Below are 21,331 nucleotides of genomic sequence, written 5' to 3' on the forward strand. Positions count from 1 at the left end.
TCGAATATCATTTGTGTAGTAACAATTGGGAAGAAAATTATAATTTCCTCAATTCTCAAGGTATACATGAAAATTATGCTTTTGTTTTATCCAGCATAGAATGTTTAAATGAAATAATATCAGATACTAATTTTATTTGAATACAAATTTATTATAGACATGTACCAACAAATCTTCGATACGATGTTTTGTTCCTTTTATCTCGAATAACTAACATCACTAATGATTATTCTCAAATACGTTTCTGTCGTAGATACTCGTTTTGATTTTGTCAAAAAAATGTACTGAGAGCTTTACTTTAAACATTACCTGGTGTTTTCGATATAAAAAAGAGCTTTTTTAACCAATGTAATGTCCCTCCATAATATAATCACCATTTTTGTCCTCGTATCTATTAAGGGTAAGAAAATAATAATGCTATATACCATCTTACGATTGTTGAATACTTTCAATAGAAATGAATTTTAGTTTCAATTTTATTATATATATTGCAAAATACACATTTACCCAGTAGCGGATCTTGAATTTGTGGGACCCTGAGCTAATACTGCTTAGGGGCCTTACCTAATTAGTCAACTAATTGCCATTTTGACAAAAAACTGTTTTCTGAAGTGATATAGGTATATATAATGTAATATATGTTGAGTACAGGAAGAAAATAGGAAAACAAAATATTTTATTTATTTATTGCAAAATAAATTGACAGGTTATAAATGGTTATGTTATATAAATTATAAAGCAACCTTTCTGCATTTTTGTGCTGCAAATTCTTTTATTTGGTCATCGCACTGTAGGTCCTTTGTTAAATCGCAATTTATCGAAAAAACTGATAAATGATTTAGTCGATAGTTCGACATTGTTTGGAAAAACATCAACAAGTTTCTTTTCATAAATTAGCCAAAAAATTTCACTGCAAGAGGTGTAAGACTCTGTCTTAGACTTAGATTTTAACTGAATGCACTCATTCACTAAATGTTCGTCTACGTCATTTGGATAATAATCAATAATATTACGTACACTTTCCAGATCTATGTGTTCTGATTTTTGTCTTGCAAATCCATCAAAAATTTAAATTTTTTGCTATAGGTCTCATAGGCTTGGCTTCTACTATTCAAATCCATAATCATCTTATCCAACGCAACGTTAAGCGTGTCTCTTTTAAATTTTTCTGTGCCGTTTACTGAGACTATATCTGTAAATTTATCTGAAAATTTTGAAGTAATGCGTCTCTTATTTATGTCACTGTAGTCTATTCCCACACTAGTACTTAATTTTTTAGCTTTCTCTTCGTATTCCTTTAGCTTTTGATCTGATTGTTGCCTTATGTTTCTCACGAACTCTTTTAATGACACAATTAACTTATTGCCTTCACCAATGTCTAAACCAGTGCTCTGTACTTTTTTATTAACTACATTAAATCTCTCCAAAGTTTCTTCCCAAAACACAATCAAAATTGCAGTTTCTAGTTTCGCCAGATTATTAAATAAATTTCGTGCTCTTTTCGGAAATCCACTTTTTCATCGTCATTTTCGCCGAAACTATTGAAATTTTCATAATGCCATCAAAATTACTTTTCAAAGCTCTGACAGCATCAAAGTGACAAGACCATCTGGTCTGGCTTAAACTTTTTAACGTAAATGTTAGTTTTGTTTCACGATTTAACAGTTCCTACCTATGGGTCGAAGCAGAGAAGAAAACGTATATTTTTTGCACTATTCCAAAAAAATTTACAATTTCGGTTGCAACCTTCACGGATTCTTGACCAACTAGGTTAAGGGAATGCTCAGCTCACGTAATCCGCGGATTTATTTTTTTCTTTTAGTAGTGCTTGTATACTATTTTTGTTTTTGTTTGTTTTTGAACATAAAAAAATACTTTATCATAACCATTACAATAAATATGTATGTTAACATTGATGTTCCTTATTTCAGGTAATGCTGTTTTGGAAAACCCAAGCCAGAAATCACTAAGAAATGAGTTGATCTGCAGCAAACATTTCAGTGAAAATATTAGTCAATCTAAAAGATTGCCTACTACTGCTGTACCATTCCGCTACAAAAAGATGAAGGTTCAGAAAGTGAATCGGATAGGGAAAATTTGGATGAATAAATAATCCAATTGAATGTTTCCTCACATCCACAAACATATTCATATAGTTATTTTATTGCCCCGATTCATTCCAGAAACTTTGACATGACAGATAGTTCTATCAGTAACCATGAAGATGAAGAGTGGTTGAAAGAGTTACAGAACCTTCCATCTTGTTCTATGGAAATTGGAGGTAGGAAGCAGTCATTGCAAGAAGAAAATGAACGGTTGAGAAAGGAACTAACCAATTCTAGGGAAAAAGTCAATAACCTGAATGCTCAATTGAGAGCTACAAAAAAAGATTATGAAAACGCAACTCTCTGCAAACTTTTTGTATGTCTTGTGAATATGCAATTACGACATAAGATGAAATTTCCATGGTTACTATCTGAAAAAAAAACTGGACCTAAGACATACAGATATTTGCGACAAAAATAGTTTATTTTGCCAGCAATATCAACAGTGAAATCATGAGTTGCCAATTTCCGTTGTAAACCTGGATTCAATAAAAAATTTTTATACACCTTACTTTAAAGGCGGATACGATGGTGCTTTACGAGAAGAAATGTATTCTGATGTTCGACGAAATGTCTAAGAGGAATCTTGAGTACATCATGAAAACAGAGTTTGGAAGAAAGCCTTTCCCTGCCAGTGAAGCTCTAGTTCTCATGATCAGAGGAATCTATAGCAACTGGAAAATTCCTATTGCCTACTTTGTATCGAATGGTGAGATGCCATATGCTTATTTATGGTGTATAATTACCAAGGCATTGGAAAAACTTAGTGAGACAAAACTAGACACTATAGGCATAGTATGTGATTTATCAACTACCAATCAGAAACTCAAGAAACATTTGAGGGTTAACAAAAACCAACCTTTTTTTTCATAATGAGAACAAATATTATACTTTTATTGATGATCCCCATCTGTTGAAATGCCTTATTGAAACTGACTGATAAGCACATCAATCCGAATTCTTTCGAAAAAATGTTAAATTAGCTACCTAATTGTTTAGCCACAGTGTTTATTCTGCCATAATGACATCTTTGGACATTGGTGAACTTATTTCAAATACAGCTACACGGCCAACTTTGTTCTAACCATGAACAATTTATTTGATACCCTGAGTAGTATACGTTTACATTCAACAAAACCCTGTAATCGTGTTCTGAGAGATACGAATCCAGAAGTGCTAGCAGCTTTAAGCTCAGGATATGATTTATTGGAAAATCTATACAAAGTTGGAAAAAAAGGGAAGTTTGACCTGACCTGATAGTCCTTTGATGGTTTTTTTCTCACCATTAACTCCGTTAAACAATTTGCAAGTTATCAAAAAATAAAGGATTATTTATTCACAGGCAGACTAATTCAAGATCAACTTGAAGATCAATTTTCTGTTAATCTTCAAAGAGGAGGGTATAATAGAAACCCAACAGTGAAAGCATTTCGAGCCGTATTTAAAATAAATATTGTCGCCAATTTAATGAGGCCACCTAGAAGTGCCAGTCAACTGGATGATGATGATAATATATTGCTTTTACCAACAGATGCCAATGAAGCACTCGCTTCATTAAATGTTGAAGAAGAATCATCATCCGAACAAACGGATTCATCCACCAATTCAATTTCTTCCGAGGTACATTCAAATGATATTACGACGTTTTAAAATTGTTCTGTAGTATATTTTGGGAGTTATTTTATTAAAAAATGTTTAGATCGCTTCAATTACAAAGACTGTAAAATCAGTTTAGAAGCTTCTGATGACATAAAAAGTGGACAAGAGCTTCTTATATTCTGTAAGATTTATTATTTAAATGATAAGTGTGCATTGAAAACTCCAACAACATTATTGAAAAAGTTCACCATAATAGTACTTAATAGCTTCGACAAAAATATAGGGAAAATTTCAGATAATAAAATAATATAAAATTTCACTTCAACTAAGAGATGCGCTGTTTTTGAATGGCTTTTAAAAGTACTAAGAATTGTAGCCAAACTGTAATATTGAAGTTTTTAAGTGATCAGATGGGTTGGTCGTGCAGAGCAATTTATAAACTACTTTAAAATCTAACAAGAAATTACATACACGCAGAGCCATGAAGATTTCGGTTTCTGGGGCAAGCCCAGCTTAAAAAACTATATATTGAAACAATTGAACAAAGTTGTGAGTGTAACTGATATGGACCTATCCAGTAAAGAGTAAGCATGCAAACACTAGAATATGGCTAGCAGCTCCTTTCTTGGCTAAGATGATTTTACAAGATGGAGAGGGTTGAAAAAGAGTAAAATCGATTGAAAAGAGTATTCCATATGATTTTTGAACTGGAAGAAGTGTTGTAATAGACATTTCCAGTAATTAATTTTTTTAAATCAAAACAAAAGAGAACACTTAATTTTAGAGAAAATAGTTTCTGTACTTGTGGGGGCATTAAGTGAAATTTCAATGGAGTGTTTTTTATTTGACTGAAAATTAGGTGTTTCAATTTATACATAACTACGAGGTCTGTTGATTATGTAGTGAAACCAATGCTATAAGAAATTATTTATTATAAAATTATTCGGTGGCAAAATTATCCCCTTCAAAGTAAGTTGTTCCTGCACTAATATACCGACTCCAGTTATTTTTCCAGGCGTTGTAGCTTTCCGGAGGTCTTTGACTCCACCTACGACACCACCCTTGTGACACTTGTTTGGATCTCCTTAACAACGTTTTTGATTTTTAGGCGATAGACTCGGGTGGCTGTCGTAACACTGGATTATTTTTGGAACCTAAAACACTTAACGCGCAGTGGCAATGTCGTGATGCAGCATCCATTGTTCGCGATGTCTGAGCACATTTTGTTGACATTTCTCTGTCAAGTACTTCACAATATAATATTTAATTCACGATATATTTAGTTGGAAGGAACATCTTTTTATCTATCTCAAGGATGTAAAACAAGCAGATAAACATCGTTTTCACTCTCGACCAATTTTTATTATTCGTAATAATGCGATTCAGCAGCTTAGGATCAATTTCTCTCTTCCAAATAGTCTTCAACCATTGATATTTTTGAATTAAAATCTGGAATTGGAATAAATATGTAATATTTTTATGTATTGCTACAATTATTCCTAGTTTTCAAAATGCGTTCTAGTTCTTTTAGAATTCCTAGTATGCCAATTAATTATATTATTCATATATTTTATAACCTTTTAAGAGTCTTGTTTTAAATTAACATTATGGATATAACGTATATCTTATACCTAATTGTGCTTAATTGGTAGTAGCTGTTCTGCTATATTTTTACTTCGTCTCTTTCAAATATTTATATTCTTGTATATCTCATTTTGTAGGATAAACTGGTACTCTGTGATTGATAACGTAACGTAAAATGTTTACTTTATCAGTGTTATCAAACTTCAAATATTTTATGGTTAATATCTAATGTTTTCTTTTATATTGTTATAATATTTCAAGAATGTAATCCATAAATAAGAATTTTAAATTTGGTGCAAAAAAATTGAATTTACCAATCACTGGTGTTATATTAGTGGAAAACTACTTTTATCGATAGGAAGTAGATATCGATAATCAACGAGGTTTCAAATTAAACATTTATAGTCACCGACTTCTCAGTTTAACTAGTTTTCTGTTTTGATTTAGATCATCTAACAAATTAGCTGTGAATTTTTATTGAAAAACGATACCAAGTCTCTTGTAATGTGGTGTAGTCAATGAAAATGAAACTGCCGGGTGCATTTATGTCGGCTTTAGGTAATATAAATTTATTTTAACAAATGAAAAGTTTAAACAAGACAGAATATTTTTAAACGTTTTTAAACCTCTCATTATTCACAACAAATATTGACGTGTTGCTACTTTCTCTTATCACCGTACACAGGCTATAGACACTTAATGTTTTTAATTCGCTTTGAAAAACTACGAATTACAATTCCAGCTCTTCTACATTCAAGATTTCCATTGGGTTTTGACATTTGACTAATTGCTATGTGACATCAAACCCCAATTCAATAGAATCGTATATCAAAAGACATCGCATCATTTGTATCAATAATTTATTATTTTCTTTCACTCCCACATTATCTTGTGACATAAGGGTAACAATTAGTTGTTAGTTCTGTTACTTTTGTTATATTGAAGTGGAATTTTTGTTGACAATTTTAATTTTTGTAAGCAGTTTCTTCATCGAATCCTTCGTATCATCATAGCTTTCTATGACGTATTCAATGTTGAAGATTTCTTTTGGTGTAGATCAAGTGGATTTGTTTCTTATTAAGGTCTTTGAAATTTTTCTGCTTGGTTGTGATTAAGTCGTAATAGAACAAAAATATCTGGAAAAAATACACTCACTAAAAAAGGCGGACTCCATTATTAGTATAATTTACTATTATTTTTTCAAAAATTTGATTCCAACTCATTCGTCCTAGTAGATCCACTGGCAACTCAGTCGTTACAGACCTGAGTTTTTCAATTTATTCACTATGTTGAACTGTATAATTTACCTTAAGTCTCTAAAAACAATGTAACATTTGTCGGATAGTATAAGTAATGGAATAGTAATAGTAAGTAGTGGGTTAAGTATGAATGGTTTCAGAAATTCCCTATTAGATGAAACTATTGATAGTAAAAAAGTAATCTCTGATGGAATAATTGTAACACTATTGGAACATTTTTTTACAATCAAATAAAAAAATCTTCAAAAATATAATTGTCATGGTTTAACATTTATATGAATTTGCTCATAAAAATTTGCTGGCTTGACCCTAGCTTTACCGAAGGTGTTTACAATTGTAGGTGTGAAAACTTTTTGTAATCCTTCCTCAAAATATATTATGGAACTAGTTATATTAAGTTTTAAATTAGAAATTAGTTGCAATTTAAATGTGTTGTATAATTTACTGTCAAGAAGTTCGCTGTAATATGTGTGACAGGTTCACTGATACCGGTATTTTACCGATATTATAAAATCGCTGATTTACAGTTCACTAAAAATAGGGCCATTTCTTGAATAAGAACTGGGGAAACCAGTTGCATCTGATTTGGTAGAATTATATCATTAACCCAGTAGAGGAATAACTGATGATAACTTTTTAGCAGCAAATCATTGACAGATAAATTGTTAAAACTAGGAATTAGGCATCACACCTATGATCAAATAGTGTTATAACTAAAAAAATTAGAAAATCTCTTTCATTGTATTATTGGCTCTAGAGAACTTAAAAATTAAAGTAAATAGTTACTATTACGGTAACTAACAGTTTTTGAGTTATCATCTGGAAACTGAAAAAAAAAATTAGAATTAATTTCAGACGCTTATTACTTTATAATTTGTTTTTTTAACTTTTGCCACTATTTGAGCAGATATGCGATATGTGGGTACTATAAAAAGGGATAGAAAAGATATTCTGATATTCTAAACATATTTGCATCCTACTTGTCGCCCTGTAGATGGAGTGCGAATGGAGATTCCTTAGAGCAGATGATATAATTTGTTTTTAATTAGAATTATTGTTATTTTTTATTTCATTGTTTAAAAATACAGTTCACAGAATTTAAAATAATTTTGATCAAAACGTTAGTTATATGCATTTTCCCCTATATATCACTTGTTAACTACAATCAACATTAAGAGATAATACAAAAATGATTTTTTTTACTTTAATAGAATCATTTGAGTCCTGAAATATCTACAATTATTTTATATCCTATGTGTTTGATCCTTGGTAAAGTTGAGGTTAATAGACTGATCCTCAAAAACCACAAATAAAATAAAGTTAACTCTAGTGCAGGAAGTATTCAACATTTTTGTTCACATTTCCTCCTGTATATTCAAGGTTCCAAAACAATAGCCCATTCCATAGAAAAAGTAAAAATATCCCTTTATATCTAACAAAAAAAGAATCTGTATGCATTGTGTAACAATTTTTAATTTGAAATTATGCATAACAAGGTAGCTACTTCATAATTCATATCATGATATTAGTCATTCAAGGATTTCTTTGTTTTATGTTATATATTAACAATAGTTATTCCTTTACTTTATCATAATTTGTTAAAATATTTGCCAAATAAGTAGGATATATTTTTATTTTTATTTAGAAGAATATTGACAAATCTTATGCTATCAAAATAAAAAATTTTATAGTATAAAAATAATGGATCAATTAATTTACTGTTTTATTTTTAAATCTATATCTTCAATAGACAATGCAGTTATTGTCTAGATAAAATATTTTGACCATGTTTTTAGTAGATATATTTCGTTGTGTTTTATCATATCTAATTATAGACATCTATCTATAATCTATCTATAATTGTCAAGCTTTTTAATTCGACTGCAAATACATATGTTACCTACATAAAACCATATTCATTTCGCATCACCATAATTAGCCATACTAAGTTTTATCCACATACCACCTATGTGGTTTTGCTCTCATTTATCATATCACAAACAATCTTCAAATCCAAATATGCAGTCACCTACCACTTATTGTTTAGGTCTATTGATAGCTTTGTTGTTTCTGAATGTCAATTATTTCTGACAATTCTCTTTTTCTTGTATTCGATTCGCTTAAGGGTTATTTTAAATTTTTATAATAAAATATATGTTTTGATATTTCAAGGTTTGTTGATGCTCACACATGTTTACACATTTATTCACTTTTATGTTCGCTGACTGTGCTAAGACCGAGGCTATATGACATATGAGAGAAAGGGATTTTCTATTGTCATTTTTGACATTTTTATCAATGTTTTGAAGATGTTTACGTGTACATATATTTATGTTGTTTATCAATAAATTCACTAAACGTGAAAATGTCAGTCCCAAAGTTCTTAGGTAAAAATAATCATGCATTTTTTATTTAGATTCTGCAATGGAGAAAATTACGAGTAATTTAAATTTGAAATATAGAAAAAAACACTCTTCTAAAGCAGACAAAATGCCTGACGGCGAAGAAGGAGATATTGTAAGTATTACTAAACCTTGATTAATTTTCATCTCAACTAGGCCTTTATCTTCAATACCTTACTCTATATAGGCATGCATATTAGATTGCTCTTAAAATATTTGTTATTGACATTCCAACACTGACGCCTGCTTAAAGTACATTAGTAGTGGCACCCGGTCTCATACACTATGCCAATAATCTGTTCTATTGTCATTTTATTTGTGCGCAAGTTAATTCTATAAGATTTCATTTGAAGTGGTAAGAAGACCATTTTTATATCTAATTCAATGACTTACTAGCTGTATTATTTGTAAACAATTATATTTTTCATAGAATTCCTATGTAGAAAACTTATTTTTCTAAATACCCACTTTTTGACTCTAAACTCTAGAGCTTCCTAACAAGAATAGTATACTGTAACAAGATAAACAAGAAATGAACTTATTCATAATTATTAATCTAAAAATCTTGGTAAATCGATTCTTTCATTGCTTGAAAACATGATTCACACAAAAGAATAAATTGTTCTATACATTAATAATACTAACATCTACATCTCAGTTTTTGGTTCTTCTTCCATGAACAAATCTCGGAATAACCTATTTCTCTTTAGTATGGACAGTAATCTGTCTCAGAGGCGAACATTCTTTATGAACACATATTACCCCTTATTAACTGTTAGTTTTATCCAGGGGGAAAACACAAAGCGTAATTTAATTTCCATAATTTGCTGAGTATGCTACCCCAGTCAGTCTGTCTAAAATTGAGTATATATTTGGATGAGGATCTCTTTATTATCATCTTAGTTTCATATATATTTGTTTTTTAGATCTCTATCATTTTTTGGTAGCTTGTTTGACTCCTGCACGTTATAGTACATAGACTATATATGTGTGAAACTACATTGATAATTATTCTATTGCTAGAAAAATTCTTAGCAATATATCCTCAACTTAATACTATACTACACAATCAACTATATAAAAACTACCTAAATAGATTGAAACACAAGATACAAAAGTGGAATGTGCCTTGGCGGTGCCCCATATAAAAATTTGTTTGGGGGCCTTTAGATTGGGTAAAAATTTATCGTAAAAGAAAAAAAATTTCATAAAATGAAAAGAAATATTTATTCATCATAATTATCTGTCACTTTTTCCAAAATTTTTACAAACAATTCAAATTAAATATTCACTGTCCTTGCGTTTATTTTATTTTGGTAAACTGGTTTATTAAATCATTTATAGCTGATGATGATTTTAGTTTTTCTAAAGTTTCTGCCTCTATGGACAATTGTGACAGGTCTGACAAGCGTTCCTGTCCCATCAAAACTCAGCAATTGGATGCTGGTGTAAGTCCCAAACAGGATTCACAGATGTTTAATTCTGTAGGCACATTATTATTATTTTCTGTAATCGAGATGGATGAAAAATTACAGAAAACTTGTCAATTCTAGTCTAGATCTGTTGTATCTAGAATTATTGTCAGAAAGGATGCTTTTTTAATTTATGAGATACCAAGCAAATTAATAGTTTTATTTTGAATTGTAGAGATTAAATCATTTATTTTGCCTTTTGGTTTTAGAAGAAGCAACTTTTAAAGTCGCATCATTATTTGTTAACAAACATAAATTGATATAAAATTTCCAGAATCAAAATCATGGTCTCTTAAAAGGTTGATTAAAAGATGCTAAAGTAATTATAACATTAATTATATGATGCGATACATGTATCCAGAAGGTAATTTTATTATTGATATCACTTTGCAATAGAGTATCAATGGTATTTCTTTGTAACCAATTAGGTAATGCATTAATGTGCTGCTGTGACTTTTCATGGTCAATATAGTTTGTATAAAATTGCTTCTAATGGAAACACCATTAACTCATGCAGAGGAGTACGATTAGCTTTGACTATCTGCTATTAACCAACAGAAGTGGCACTATGGTCTTGAAATAACAGTAGACCAAAAAAGGTCGGTCACTTTCTGAATCTTTTGAAAACAGTCCTTGTGGTTTAAATAAACCTAATTAAAAAATTATTTTTCGTTCGCATTCAGACTTTCACCAAAATTCCCTCTATCTGATGAAACTATATTACAATCTTCAGATATCTCAGAATCGTCTATTTGGGTTTCTTCTATGTTCGAATGGACATCTGATGAAGAATGTGCTTGGGTTTCTTCTATTTCTGGATGGACATCTAATAAAGGATCTGCTTCAGAAGAATCTGAAAATATAATTGTTAAAATTCGAACGTGGCCATACAAAACGAACAGAACGTCTGAATACTCCATTTACGATACAAACTAATAGACAAACAGACAACAAATTCATCCTATAGATAACTAATAGTTTTATTTGTTTTGAAGTATGGAATCCTAAAAACAAAATTCACCCTTCACTACAGATAAATAAGATAAATGGGTTGGTTAGTACTTACCTTTGCAATATAACTCACTTACAGGAGCTGGTGTTTGACAATATGAAGAAATTTTGTGCACTTTTTTTATGACCTCCTCCCTTTTCTGTTTACTTTTTTCGCAACTCCGCTTGGATAATCTCTTTTCCTTTCACTTATTGTTTTTTACAAATCGCTACTAATACTAGTAAACCAGAAGAACAATTGTTTATATTGTATTACAATGTAATGCACAATTAAGTAACACGCGTCAATAAACAGTCTCTTCTTATCCCGCAGCCTGCGATAACCGCAGGAAAAAAGAAATTGCCTTTTTCTGATTTCTGTCATTTGTGAAATAAAAAACAAATTGGGAAGTTTTTATCAATTTTTGCTTTCGCACGTTAGGGGCCCCCGAGGGCTCCGTATAATTGATACGGCTGTAGCTACGCCCCCAGTCATTTGAAAGTAAATTATAATGTCGGTTATCGGTGATGATTGTAAAAAAATGTTTTTTTTTAAATTTGTGAAGTTTAATTTTCATGACAAAAATACATATTTTCTTTTCAACATTAATTATTGCCAAAATAAACAAATTATCGAGTTATTTTTGGGCAAATACAGTAGGTTAAATCGACCTTATCGCCAGCCTTGTAATTTTATCAGGAAAGTTTTTAATATTTCATGATTATGTACTATATAAAAAGGATTGAAGTAGGAATGATCAATATTATGTATGTTTGTATGTATACCATTGAAAAATCCTTTAAACATAGTATGCACCTCAAAATTGTAGTCCAGAAATCAATTAAAAAAAAGAAAATACATCATGAAAAATTAGAAATAATCACCATAATGCAAGGGGAGCTCCTAAAAATAAGGTAACAAACATAATGTTTTTAGAGAAAGCCCTTGCAGAACAGTAAATGGGCTAACTAACCTGGTTCTAAGCAAGAAAAATAGTTTGTAAAATCCAAAATTTTGATTTCGATAAATTAATCAAAAAAATTTTTGTATGATCAAAGAAAAGTAATTTTGAATTGGTTAGCGTGTTTTATATATAGTTTAAGCTCTTTTAAGGATTCGTTACATGCATTACTATGAAATTATTTAATCTAATTGTGAATTTCATTTAATTCGTTGAAAAAATAGAATTGGTATATTCTAATATTTTCAAGTCTTAAGAAGCTTATAAATTTAAAATTATCTAATAACCTAATATCGGAACCAATATTAAGTCACCATACATTCAATTGTGAATTCATTTTGCTTGAAATTGTCCCCACTCATTTTGGCACTTTTATTTTCAAAGAATATTCACTAGCAAATATTTTCCGCGATACCGCTGGTTTTAAATGTTTGGTCCTACTTCTTTGATAACATAATCTGCTATACCTGTACTAATTTTATCTTGTCGTGTCATGTATTTTTGGGTTTATAGTTGCAGCTGTCCTACACAATATACTATAGAGGTATATGTATATGTGCGAGGATGTATTGATATCTAGTTAGCCTAGACCAGTTCTATGCATAAACAAAATATTGCGATACCATAGCAACGAACAAGAACTTATTAGAAGTGTCAGTGTAAAGTTTGACGTCAAAAATGTAAACCAGAGTTACGCAATAAATTGAAAGAAAAAAGATGTCCACCGAAAATCGAAAAAATGGAGTATCGAGCCTTCATCAAGTAACTGTATTTAAAAGGGTTAAGAGGTAAGCAGATTTACGAAGATATGCTTAATACCCTTGGTGATCAATATCCTTCCTATGCGATCTTGATAAATTGGACTGCAAGCTTCAAATGTGGTAAATGTTCCATTAAAAATGATGACCGATCGGGAAGGCCAGTTTCTCTGCCAGTCCCCGAAAATATCCAAGCAGTTCATGACATGATTTTATCAGACCTTCGAATTGGGCTAAAACGGATATCTGAAGCACTTGATATTTCATACGAACGCGTTCATCAATTAAATCAACGTCAATTTGGACATGAGAAAAATTGCTGCAAAATGGATCCCCAAATGTTTAAATGTTACTATGGATGAGACTTGGGTACATTTCTACGATCCAGAAACAAAGCAACAATCGATGGAATGGCGACACTCTGGTTCTCGAAGACCTAAGAAGTTTCGTGTCCAAAAATCTGCAGGAAAAGTTCTTGCTTCAGTTTTTTGGGATTGCCATGGATTGTAATCATGATTGATTTTTTCGATAAGGGTAGAACAATAACTGGAGATTACTATTCGACATTACTGACCACTCTACGGGAAAAAATTAAAGAGAAAAGACGCGGAAAGCTATCCAAAGGTGTTTTGTTTTTGCAGAAAAACGCCCTTGCACACAAATCTCATGTTGCCATGCAAAAAATTCGTCATTTAGGGTTTGAATTACTAGAACACCCCCCTTATTCACCAGATTTGGCTTCGTCCGATTATCATCTCATTCCTCGACTGAACAAAAGTATAAAAGGTCTTAAATTTTCTTCCAACGAGGAGATAATAAAAGCTGTGGGGGTCTGGTTTGCAGAGCAAGAAGAAACATTTTTTTTAAAGGTTTAGAGACGTTGCAGGTTCGCTGAAATGAGTGTATCCAATTAAGAGGAGAATATGTTGAGTAATAAAATATTTTGACATTGAAATTTTGTTTGGTTCTATAGTAGGCTAAGAATTTTTCAATATATCCTCGTATAAAATGAAATTGGTATGTAGAATCTACTATAGAACCACAATCATGACTTGTTATAGTCTATTTCAGAAAGGTATAAAGTAATGAAATGGGGAATTGCGTCCAGTTCGGCTCGATTTCGGTGTCGGCCATAGGTGTAGGTCTTGAAATATTGTGTAGGGATTACTTAGGTAGTAGATTATACAGTTACGTTTTGCGTTTAACCTTCTATTAGTGCCCCTGTCTAATTCCAACCCTATTTCAGATTCGGCTTAACCATGCGCCGTAATGGCAATGGTGCCTTACCCAAAATTTTTAGACCTTTATAAGTATATTTGTTTAGTTTGACGTATCAGTATTTGCTGTTAAGCTGTAAATAGTGTTCATCGTATTATAAGATTAGTAATAAAATGGCGACATTTACACCAAAGAAAAACATAGTGTAACTGTGCTGGGCACACCGCCATATCATTGCGAACTAAATCCTATAGAACTTATATGGGCGCAAGTGAAAGTATTTGTAGAAAGACACAACACGACATGCAAAATGAAAGACGTTAAGCTACTGTTTGATCAAGCCATTAAGGAGGTGACACCAGAGAATTGGCGAAAAGCAGTCCAGCATGTCATTAAAGAAGAGGAGAAAATGTGGGATTTTGACTACTTGATTGATCGGACCGTCGACCCGTTAATTATAACGTCAAGAGGAGATGACAGTTCCTCAGATGAAGAATATTATGGTTTTTTATAATTTAATTTCTGTATAATGTATTTTTTGTATAATGTTCAATAAAAAATTACTGTACCTAATACTATGTACATAATCCCCAGTTTTTATTCTGTTAAAATAAAATTCTTTCCTTTTTACCAATATCCTACCGGCACGCCTTTCGCACATTATTTTCAGTGTTTGTGAATGGATAACAATAGGCTAAACCCATATATTGACCCAAACCCGGGTGGTACGACCTGCACTTGATAAAAAAAATTTTACAATGAAAGCAATGCCAAACTATGAAAGTGGCTTAAATATTCGTTGGGTCACTCTGTGGTCCCTTGCATACCTAATGAGGTTTTATTACTCTATACCTTTCTAAAATAAACTATAGTGTGTATAATAATAAATTTTCGAATTTGTGCAAAAATTGAAAAAGTAGCCTATCACTTTCCTTTCAGGATTGTGGTCACCATTAACATTAACTTTTTTGCAGACAACTCTACATCGAAGTGTCAGAACATTTAACTTTCATATATTTGTGCATGTGGATTTTTCATTTTTATATGACTGAAAAATTGCCTTCATTTGATTGATCCTTCCACTACTTAGTATATGTTGGTCGCTTAAGGATAAAGGTCGAGTTTTTCTATGAAAGCAGTTTATAAGCTGTACTCCACACATAACTAGTTGAATATGTTTACTACTATTTTTATAATATACGATAGTATTTGAATTTTCTTATTTCAGGATGAAGAGAATGAGCTAGTATCAGATACTTGTATTCTTTTGAACAGTGGAGAGGTCACTTCAAAGACTGATAGCAGTATTGATCAAAAGGAACCACTATGGGTGACTGCAATTCAAATGTTCATTCCTTTTCTTCTGGCTGGATTTGGAATGGTTGCAGCGAGTTTGTTATTAGATAAAGTGCAGCATTGGCCAGTTTATAAGAACGTTAGTGAAGTTTACATATTAGTACCTGCCCTTCTAGGTTTGAAGGGAAATTTAGAAATGACACTAGCTTCTAGATTGTCAACTCATGCTAATCTAGGACATCTGGATATATATAAGCAGAAGATCAGTCTGATAGTAGGAAATCTTGCCTTAATATTGTGTCAAGCCATTGTCGTAGGATTTCTTGCATCTGTAGCAGCGATCATATTTGGGTGGGTTCCTACTGGGGAAATAAATCTTAAACACGCGCTTTTGCTCTGTGCCAGTAGTATTGTTACTGCGTTTGGAGCAAGTTTTATTTTGGGATTAGTTATGGTCGGAGTTATTCTTGTATCTAGATATCTCAATATTAATCCAGATAATGTGGCAACTCCTATAGCAGCAAGCTTGGGAGATCTCACTACACTAGCTTGTTTATCTTGGTTAGCTTCTATTTTTTATCATACAATGGACTTACATCCGTACTTAACGTCAAGCTCTATAGCCTTAGGATTACTTTTGGTACCCGTTTGGGGCTGGATAGCAAGTAGAAATGAGCATACTCGAAAAGTCCTATTCAGCGGCTGGAGTCCTGTGATAACTGCAATGATAATCAGTAGTATAGGTGGTTTGATATTAGATTTTACAGTGTCCCAATTTAAAGGGGTGGCAGTATTTCAGCTAGTCATTAATGGAGTTGGAGGAAATTTAGTAGCTGTACAAGCTAGTAGAATTTCAACTGAACTCCATAGTATTTCTCAACCTGGGCAATTACATCAGAATATGCAAATTTGCATAAATCCTTGTACAGCATTTTGTAACAAAAAGAAATCAAGACATGCAGGTACTGCTCAGATGTTAATGTTAATGGTAGTACCTGGACATCTCATTTTTTCTTATACTATAAGTTATCTTCAGGCAGGTCATACTTCATTCACATTGATTTTTATGGTAGTGTATTTATCTGCTGCATTGTTGCAGGTATTTTTATTATTATATATTGCCCAAATTATGACATTAAATATGTGGAAGTTGGGAATTGATCCTGATAATTCGGCCATTCCTTATTTAACGGCAATTGGGGACTTACTAGGTACTTTACTTTTAGCATTAGCTTTTCATCTACTTTATTTCATTGGAGACAGAGACAGCGATGTGGGTGACTAACAAAACCAAGATGTATATAAATATACAAACAATATTTTGGGCCATACACTTATATATGTTGTGATCTTGTTTTATTGTATAAATCATGCTAAAATTATAGAAACTGAAAATGTCTGGTGCTATACTTATTCACTATTAAATATTTTCTTAAAAATTATTTTTTATTTCCTCAATTGACGCTGTAAATTACCAATATTTGACTTCCTTGTAAAGAATTGTGCCAGTAAAGCTTTCTACAATGTGTGCTGCAACAAATGCTAAGAGTGAAGTAATCAAATGTGGATGTTTCCGTTATTCGTGCTCCATTGATAATTTATTCCAGAAATTATTCAGATGCTTTTTAAGAAGTCTCAAAGTTTTAATATATACTATAAAAAATAATCAGTTTTCTTAATCATTTCTGGGAGTTAATGATTTGGAAAATATTTATTTCATAGTAAACCTCATTTTCAATAATAAAAAATAATTTATTATAATAATAAAAGTGAAATTTAATGATGAAATGTAAGATATATTGTCAAATTCTACAATATGTATGCTTGGGAAGTAATTATGGAGCATTATGAAGATAATAAATTTAATTTCTCCTATTATGTAGGGTGTTAACAAGCAATGGTGATTGCAATTTCTAAATCAGTCAATGTTTGTGTAATTAATTGTGTTGTTTTAGTTGATTTGGGGTATTCTGTATCGTATGAATATTAAATTTAGAATCCAAGTTGGTTACAACTAAATTTAGTTTCTCCACTTTCTTAGCTATCACTTGGTCATTAGCAAATGAAATAATACTTTTATTAAAATTATCAATAAAATTAGTGGTAAATGAAATTAATAGACTAAATATAAAAATAATATCCCTTTGATTCTTTTGAAAAGATTTCCAGACTTTCATGATACCATGATGCCATTAATTAAACCTGTGTTCAAAATTTTCTATGCACGATTGTAATTGATAACGATCTCCAATATCAATATTTTCAAGACTACCCCAAAGCAATATTACGCTCTTAACCTAGAAATAGTACTAGTGATGACATTTCCTATAATAACCAAGAACTTCTAGAAATTATTTTATTTGTTTTTGGTATCGAATGCTCCTATAGTTTTGTCTGAATTTGGTTTGACTCTATCAGGGAATATTATGTTCTCTTGAAAGAAAACGATTTTTTCTAGAACATCTGATTTGACAAGTTTAGGTTGAAGTTTCGAAGTATAATCCAGAATGTTATTTTTTAATCATTTTCTTCTGCCATTTCTATCTGATGAAAACCACGAGGTTAATCACATATTGTAAAATATTGACATTAACTAAGTTTATCATGTGAATCAGATATATTTGGTATGGTATATTTATAATCTACAGTTTGATTAAATTGGATTTTTTACCTACTACCCAAATTGGTGATGGACAGGATATTGATTATATCTTATTCCTTGGTCAAGCATTCATCTAATATGTTTTCGTACTTCTTTTTTGAGTGTATGAGGATAATTATAAAATTTGGGTTTTTTGGAAATCATAGAAATCATGGTATAACTTCAGCTGTAAATGATCATCATTTGAATATTTGAATTTATAGGATTACTTCCAAGGGAATGTGTCCATAAATGAAATTGTTTCTTTTCTGACATTAGATAATTTGGTCTATGCCGTTCCATTTTTTGCTTCCGTTAATGTGTTAATGTTTTTCATGAATATACACAAAAAATGTTTGAGTAGGTAAAAATATTGTTCCATTATTTTCTTTGAAATGTTTAATTGCTTGTGGGTTTAATTGAATGAAATGATTGTTATGTGGTTGATAATAGATTAAATAGGATTTTCAATTATTAATTTCGATTTTGAATAATCAGTCTGTGATTACACATTTATTGTAGAATTTCGGTTACTGAATGGAAGGATACTTGACATTCTCATGGGTTTAGAAAAGTTTGACTTTCTATTTGACATAATCATTTGTGTTTGCTCAACCTCTTTGTATTTGTGGAATATCGTTGTGTGGATAATTATCTTGGATTTATGTTGATTGAACCTTGTCGACACAGTGATACTTGAAAGATTATTCAAAATATGTAGAAGGTTGATAATGCATGTAGTTGATATCTTGTGTTGAATCAAAGGTTGGATGGGATAAGTTTTTTCGGAGTTTTCGCCTCATTGTAAATGTATTTTATTATGTTCTCATGTTAAAATGACATTAGAAAACACAACCAATACAATAAAAATTAATAACAAGAAAAGTAAACCTTCCAAAACACAACAAGGATTAAAACAAGGCGACCCCCTATCAACGGTACTATTCAATCTAGCTTTGGAAGGCATAATAAGAAGAACCAGTATCATCAGAAAGGGCATGATATTTAACAGAAGTCATTAGTGTTTAGCTTATGCCCATGATGTGGCGTTGATAGCAAGAAACAGAAGAAAGCTAATAACAGCAGCAGAAGAGGTAAGCCAACACTTCAGTAATGACAAAACAAAGTTTATGGAAATAAAGAATAAATGCGGAAGCAACACAAAAAACAATTTCAAAGTAAATTATTATGATGGGACGTTAATAGAATTCGACGAAGTAGAAAATTTCATGTATTTGGGTGTACTCCTAAATAATAAATGCTAGATAAGGAAATCGAACTAAGAATTGCCAAAAGTAATAGCTGTGCAGGCAGCCTTAGAAGAATATTAACATCGTAAGAGACATCCGGATCTACGAAAGTTCGAATTTACAAAACAATTTTAAGACCCATACTTTCACATACATTTGTGAAACCTGGGTAATCACCAATAAAACTAAAGAGAAATTTGGAAGAGGAAGGATGGGAGAGAAGATCAAATAATGAAATTTACACACTTTTCAATGAGTCATCAATCAGCGCGTTTATAATTTTTACTCCCCGTATAAAATTCGGTAATCATCTAACAAACCGTCATTCCATCATCTCCACTGTTTACCAATGAAAACATTGAATCGTAAACATAAATGTATTTCTATTGGCCGAAGCTGTTGGAAAGCGTATGTACACAATTTCTCCGAAATATTCCTGCCAGACAGCCTGCGATAAGCAGTGGCATCACTTGGTGAAATTTATTTAATTCATAATTTTTTTTAAATAAATAGAAATATGGCGTTCTTTAGACCATAGGCGAATGAAGAAAATGAAATTGCACAGTGTAGTGAGAATAAAGACAGGTAAAAAGGAAAAAATTCAGCAATCTGATAATACGTTCATAAATTAATTTTCCATTTATCGAGTAGTCACGAACGGGGTTGCTGTGGATCATTCACAGAACTGAAAAACATGTAAAGAAAAACTAAAATCAGGTGACAAAGCTACTCAAGATTTTATACGTAGGACAATTTATTGTTTATATAAGATCCAGAATACAATTATTCCAGTTTAGAAACATTGCGTCAAGTTTTGTCAGCATGTGGTTTTAAACACAAAAACGGAATAAACGGATGGCAATAACCGAATCGTCAAGGATCGTTCGATGGCGACAAGATTATTTGCTTCAGATAGAAAACTACCGAAGTTCTAATAGACACATAATTTATTTAGATGAAACATGGTTTGACAGTTACAATGTAGTCGGTTGGGTTGATAATATTAAAAATTGTTGTTTGAATGGTCAATGTTCTAAAGAGAACCGCATTATAATAGTACCCGCTGGATACAAAAAGAGCTTCGTGTCGAATGCTTCATTAATTTCTGCCAAAAAAAAATAAAAATTGTGCAGCTGATTATCATGAAGATATGATAGCAGAATTATTTGAAAAGTGGCTTAATGAACAGCTTTTACCTAATATTCCACCACAGTCAGTAATCGTTATGGACAACGCATTCTACCACTCGTGACAATTCCTTAAGATACCAAATAGTAGTAATTATAAAGCTCAAAATTTAGCATTTAAGTCTGTAAAAAATATTTTTATTCCTGTCAATGATCGGAAAAAATGCCCCATAAACAAAGAATTGCTTACTGTTATTAAAGGTCTAAAGTTAGAGGGAATTTATTATATTGACAAGTTGATTAAAGAAGTTGTAGAACTCGTAAAGAAAGTCCTAGCAGCAGACTGCCAAGAGCTTTGGAAAAACTGCGTTAAACATGTTATCAAAGAAGAAGATAAGTATGTGGTATCACCCTCTTTACAACCCATCATTATTCAATCAAATGATAACTCTAGTTCAGACTATTCTGACTACCATTATTACTATAAATACACTTTGGAATTGAGGTGTTTTTGCAAAGAATTTATTTTTCGTCATGGTTTCCAATAAAACGTAATGCTAAGTTATTTTCTACTAATTGCAAAGTGATTTCGACCAACCGTCTCAACCCCTCTTTTGTGCATTGTGCTTCAGTGTTGATTTGACTAATAATTTTTAATTTATCGAAAT

General features: G+C 31.3%; 1 protein-coding gene and 1 long non-coding RNA gene across 4 annotated transcripts in view; one reads left to right on the top strand and one right to left on the bottom strand.

The window, feature by feature from the left end:
* LOC130450614 (solute carrier family 41 member 1-like) overlaps positions 1-17,084 on the top strand; it is a 38,098-nt gene extending 21,014 nt beyond the window's left edge. The window contains exons 1-3 of one of the 2 annotated variants that reach the window (XM_056789102.1): positions 5,531-5,846; positions 8,964-9,064; positions 15,578-17,084. In XM_056789102.1, coding sequence (XP_056645080.1) covers positions 5,807-5,846; positions 8,964-9,064; positions 15,578-16,930 — 1,494 coding nt within the window. In that variant the 5' untranslated portion in view covers positions 5,531-5,806 and the 3' untranslated portion in view covers positions 16,931-17,084. Of the gene's footprint in view, positions 1-5,530; positions 5,847-8,963; positions 9,065-15,577 lie in introns of those variants that run through there. The other variant, XM_056789103.1, reaches the window with a different exon arrangement.
* LOC130450615 (uncharacterized) lies at positions 5,827-9,060 on the bottom strand. 2 transcript variants are annotated; one of them, XR_008910603.1, is made up of 3 exons: positions 8,452-9,060; positions 6,479-7,373; positions 5,827-6,424 (listed from the first exon to the last, which is right to left on the bottom strand). It is a non-coding gene; the product is annotated as an uncharacterized LOC130450615 (long non-coding RNA). The 2 variants fall into 2 exon arrangements; XR_008910602.1 differs by having other exon boundaries at positions 5,886-6,424; positions 6,479-6,604.
* Positions 17,085-21,331: the final 4,247 nt, after the last annotated feature.

Source organism: Diorhabda sublineata, chromosome X, assembly GCF_026230105.1.
Source record: "Diorhabda sublineata isolate icDioSubl1.1 chromosome X, icDioSubl1.1, whole genome shotgun sequence".
Lineage (NCBI taxonomy): Eukaryota > Metazoa > Arthropoda > Insecta > Coleoptera > Chrysomelidae > Diorhabda > Diorhabda sublineata.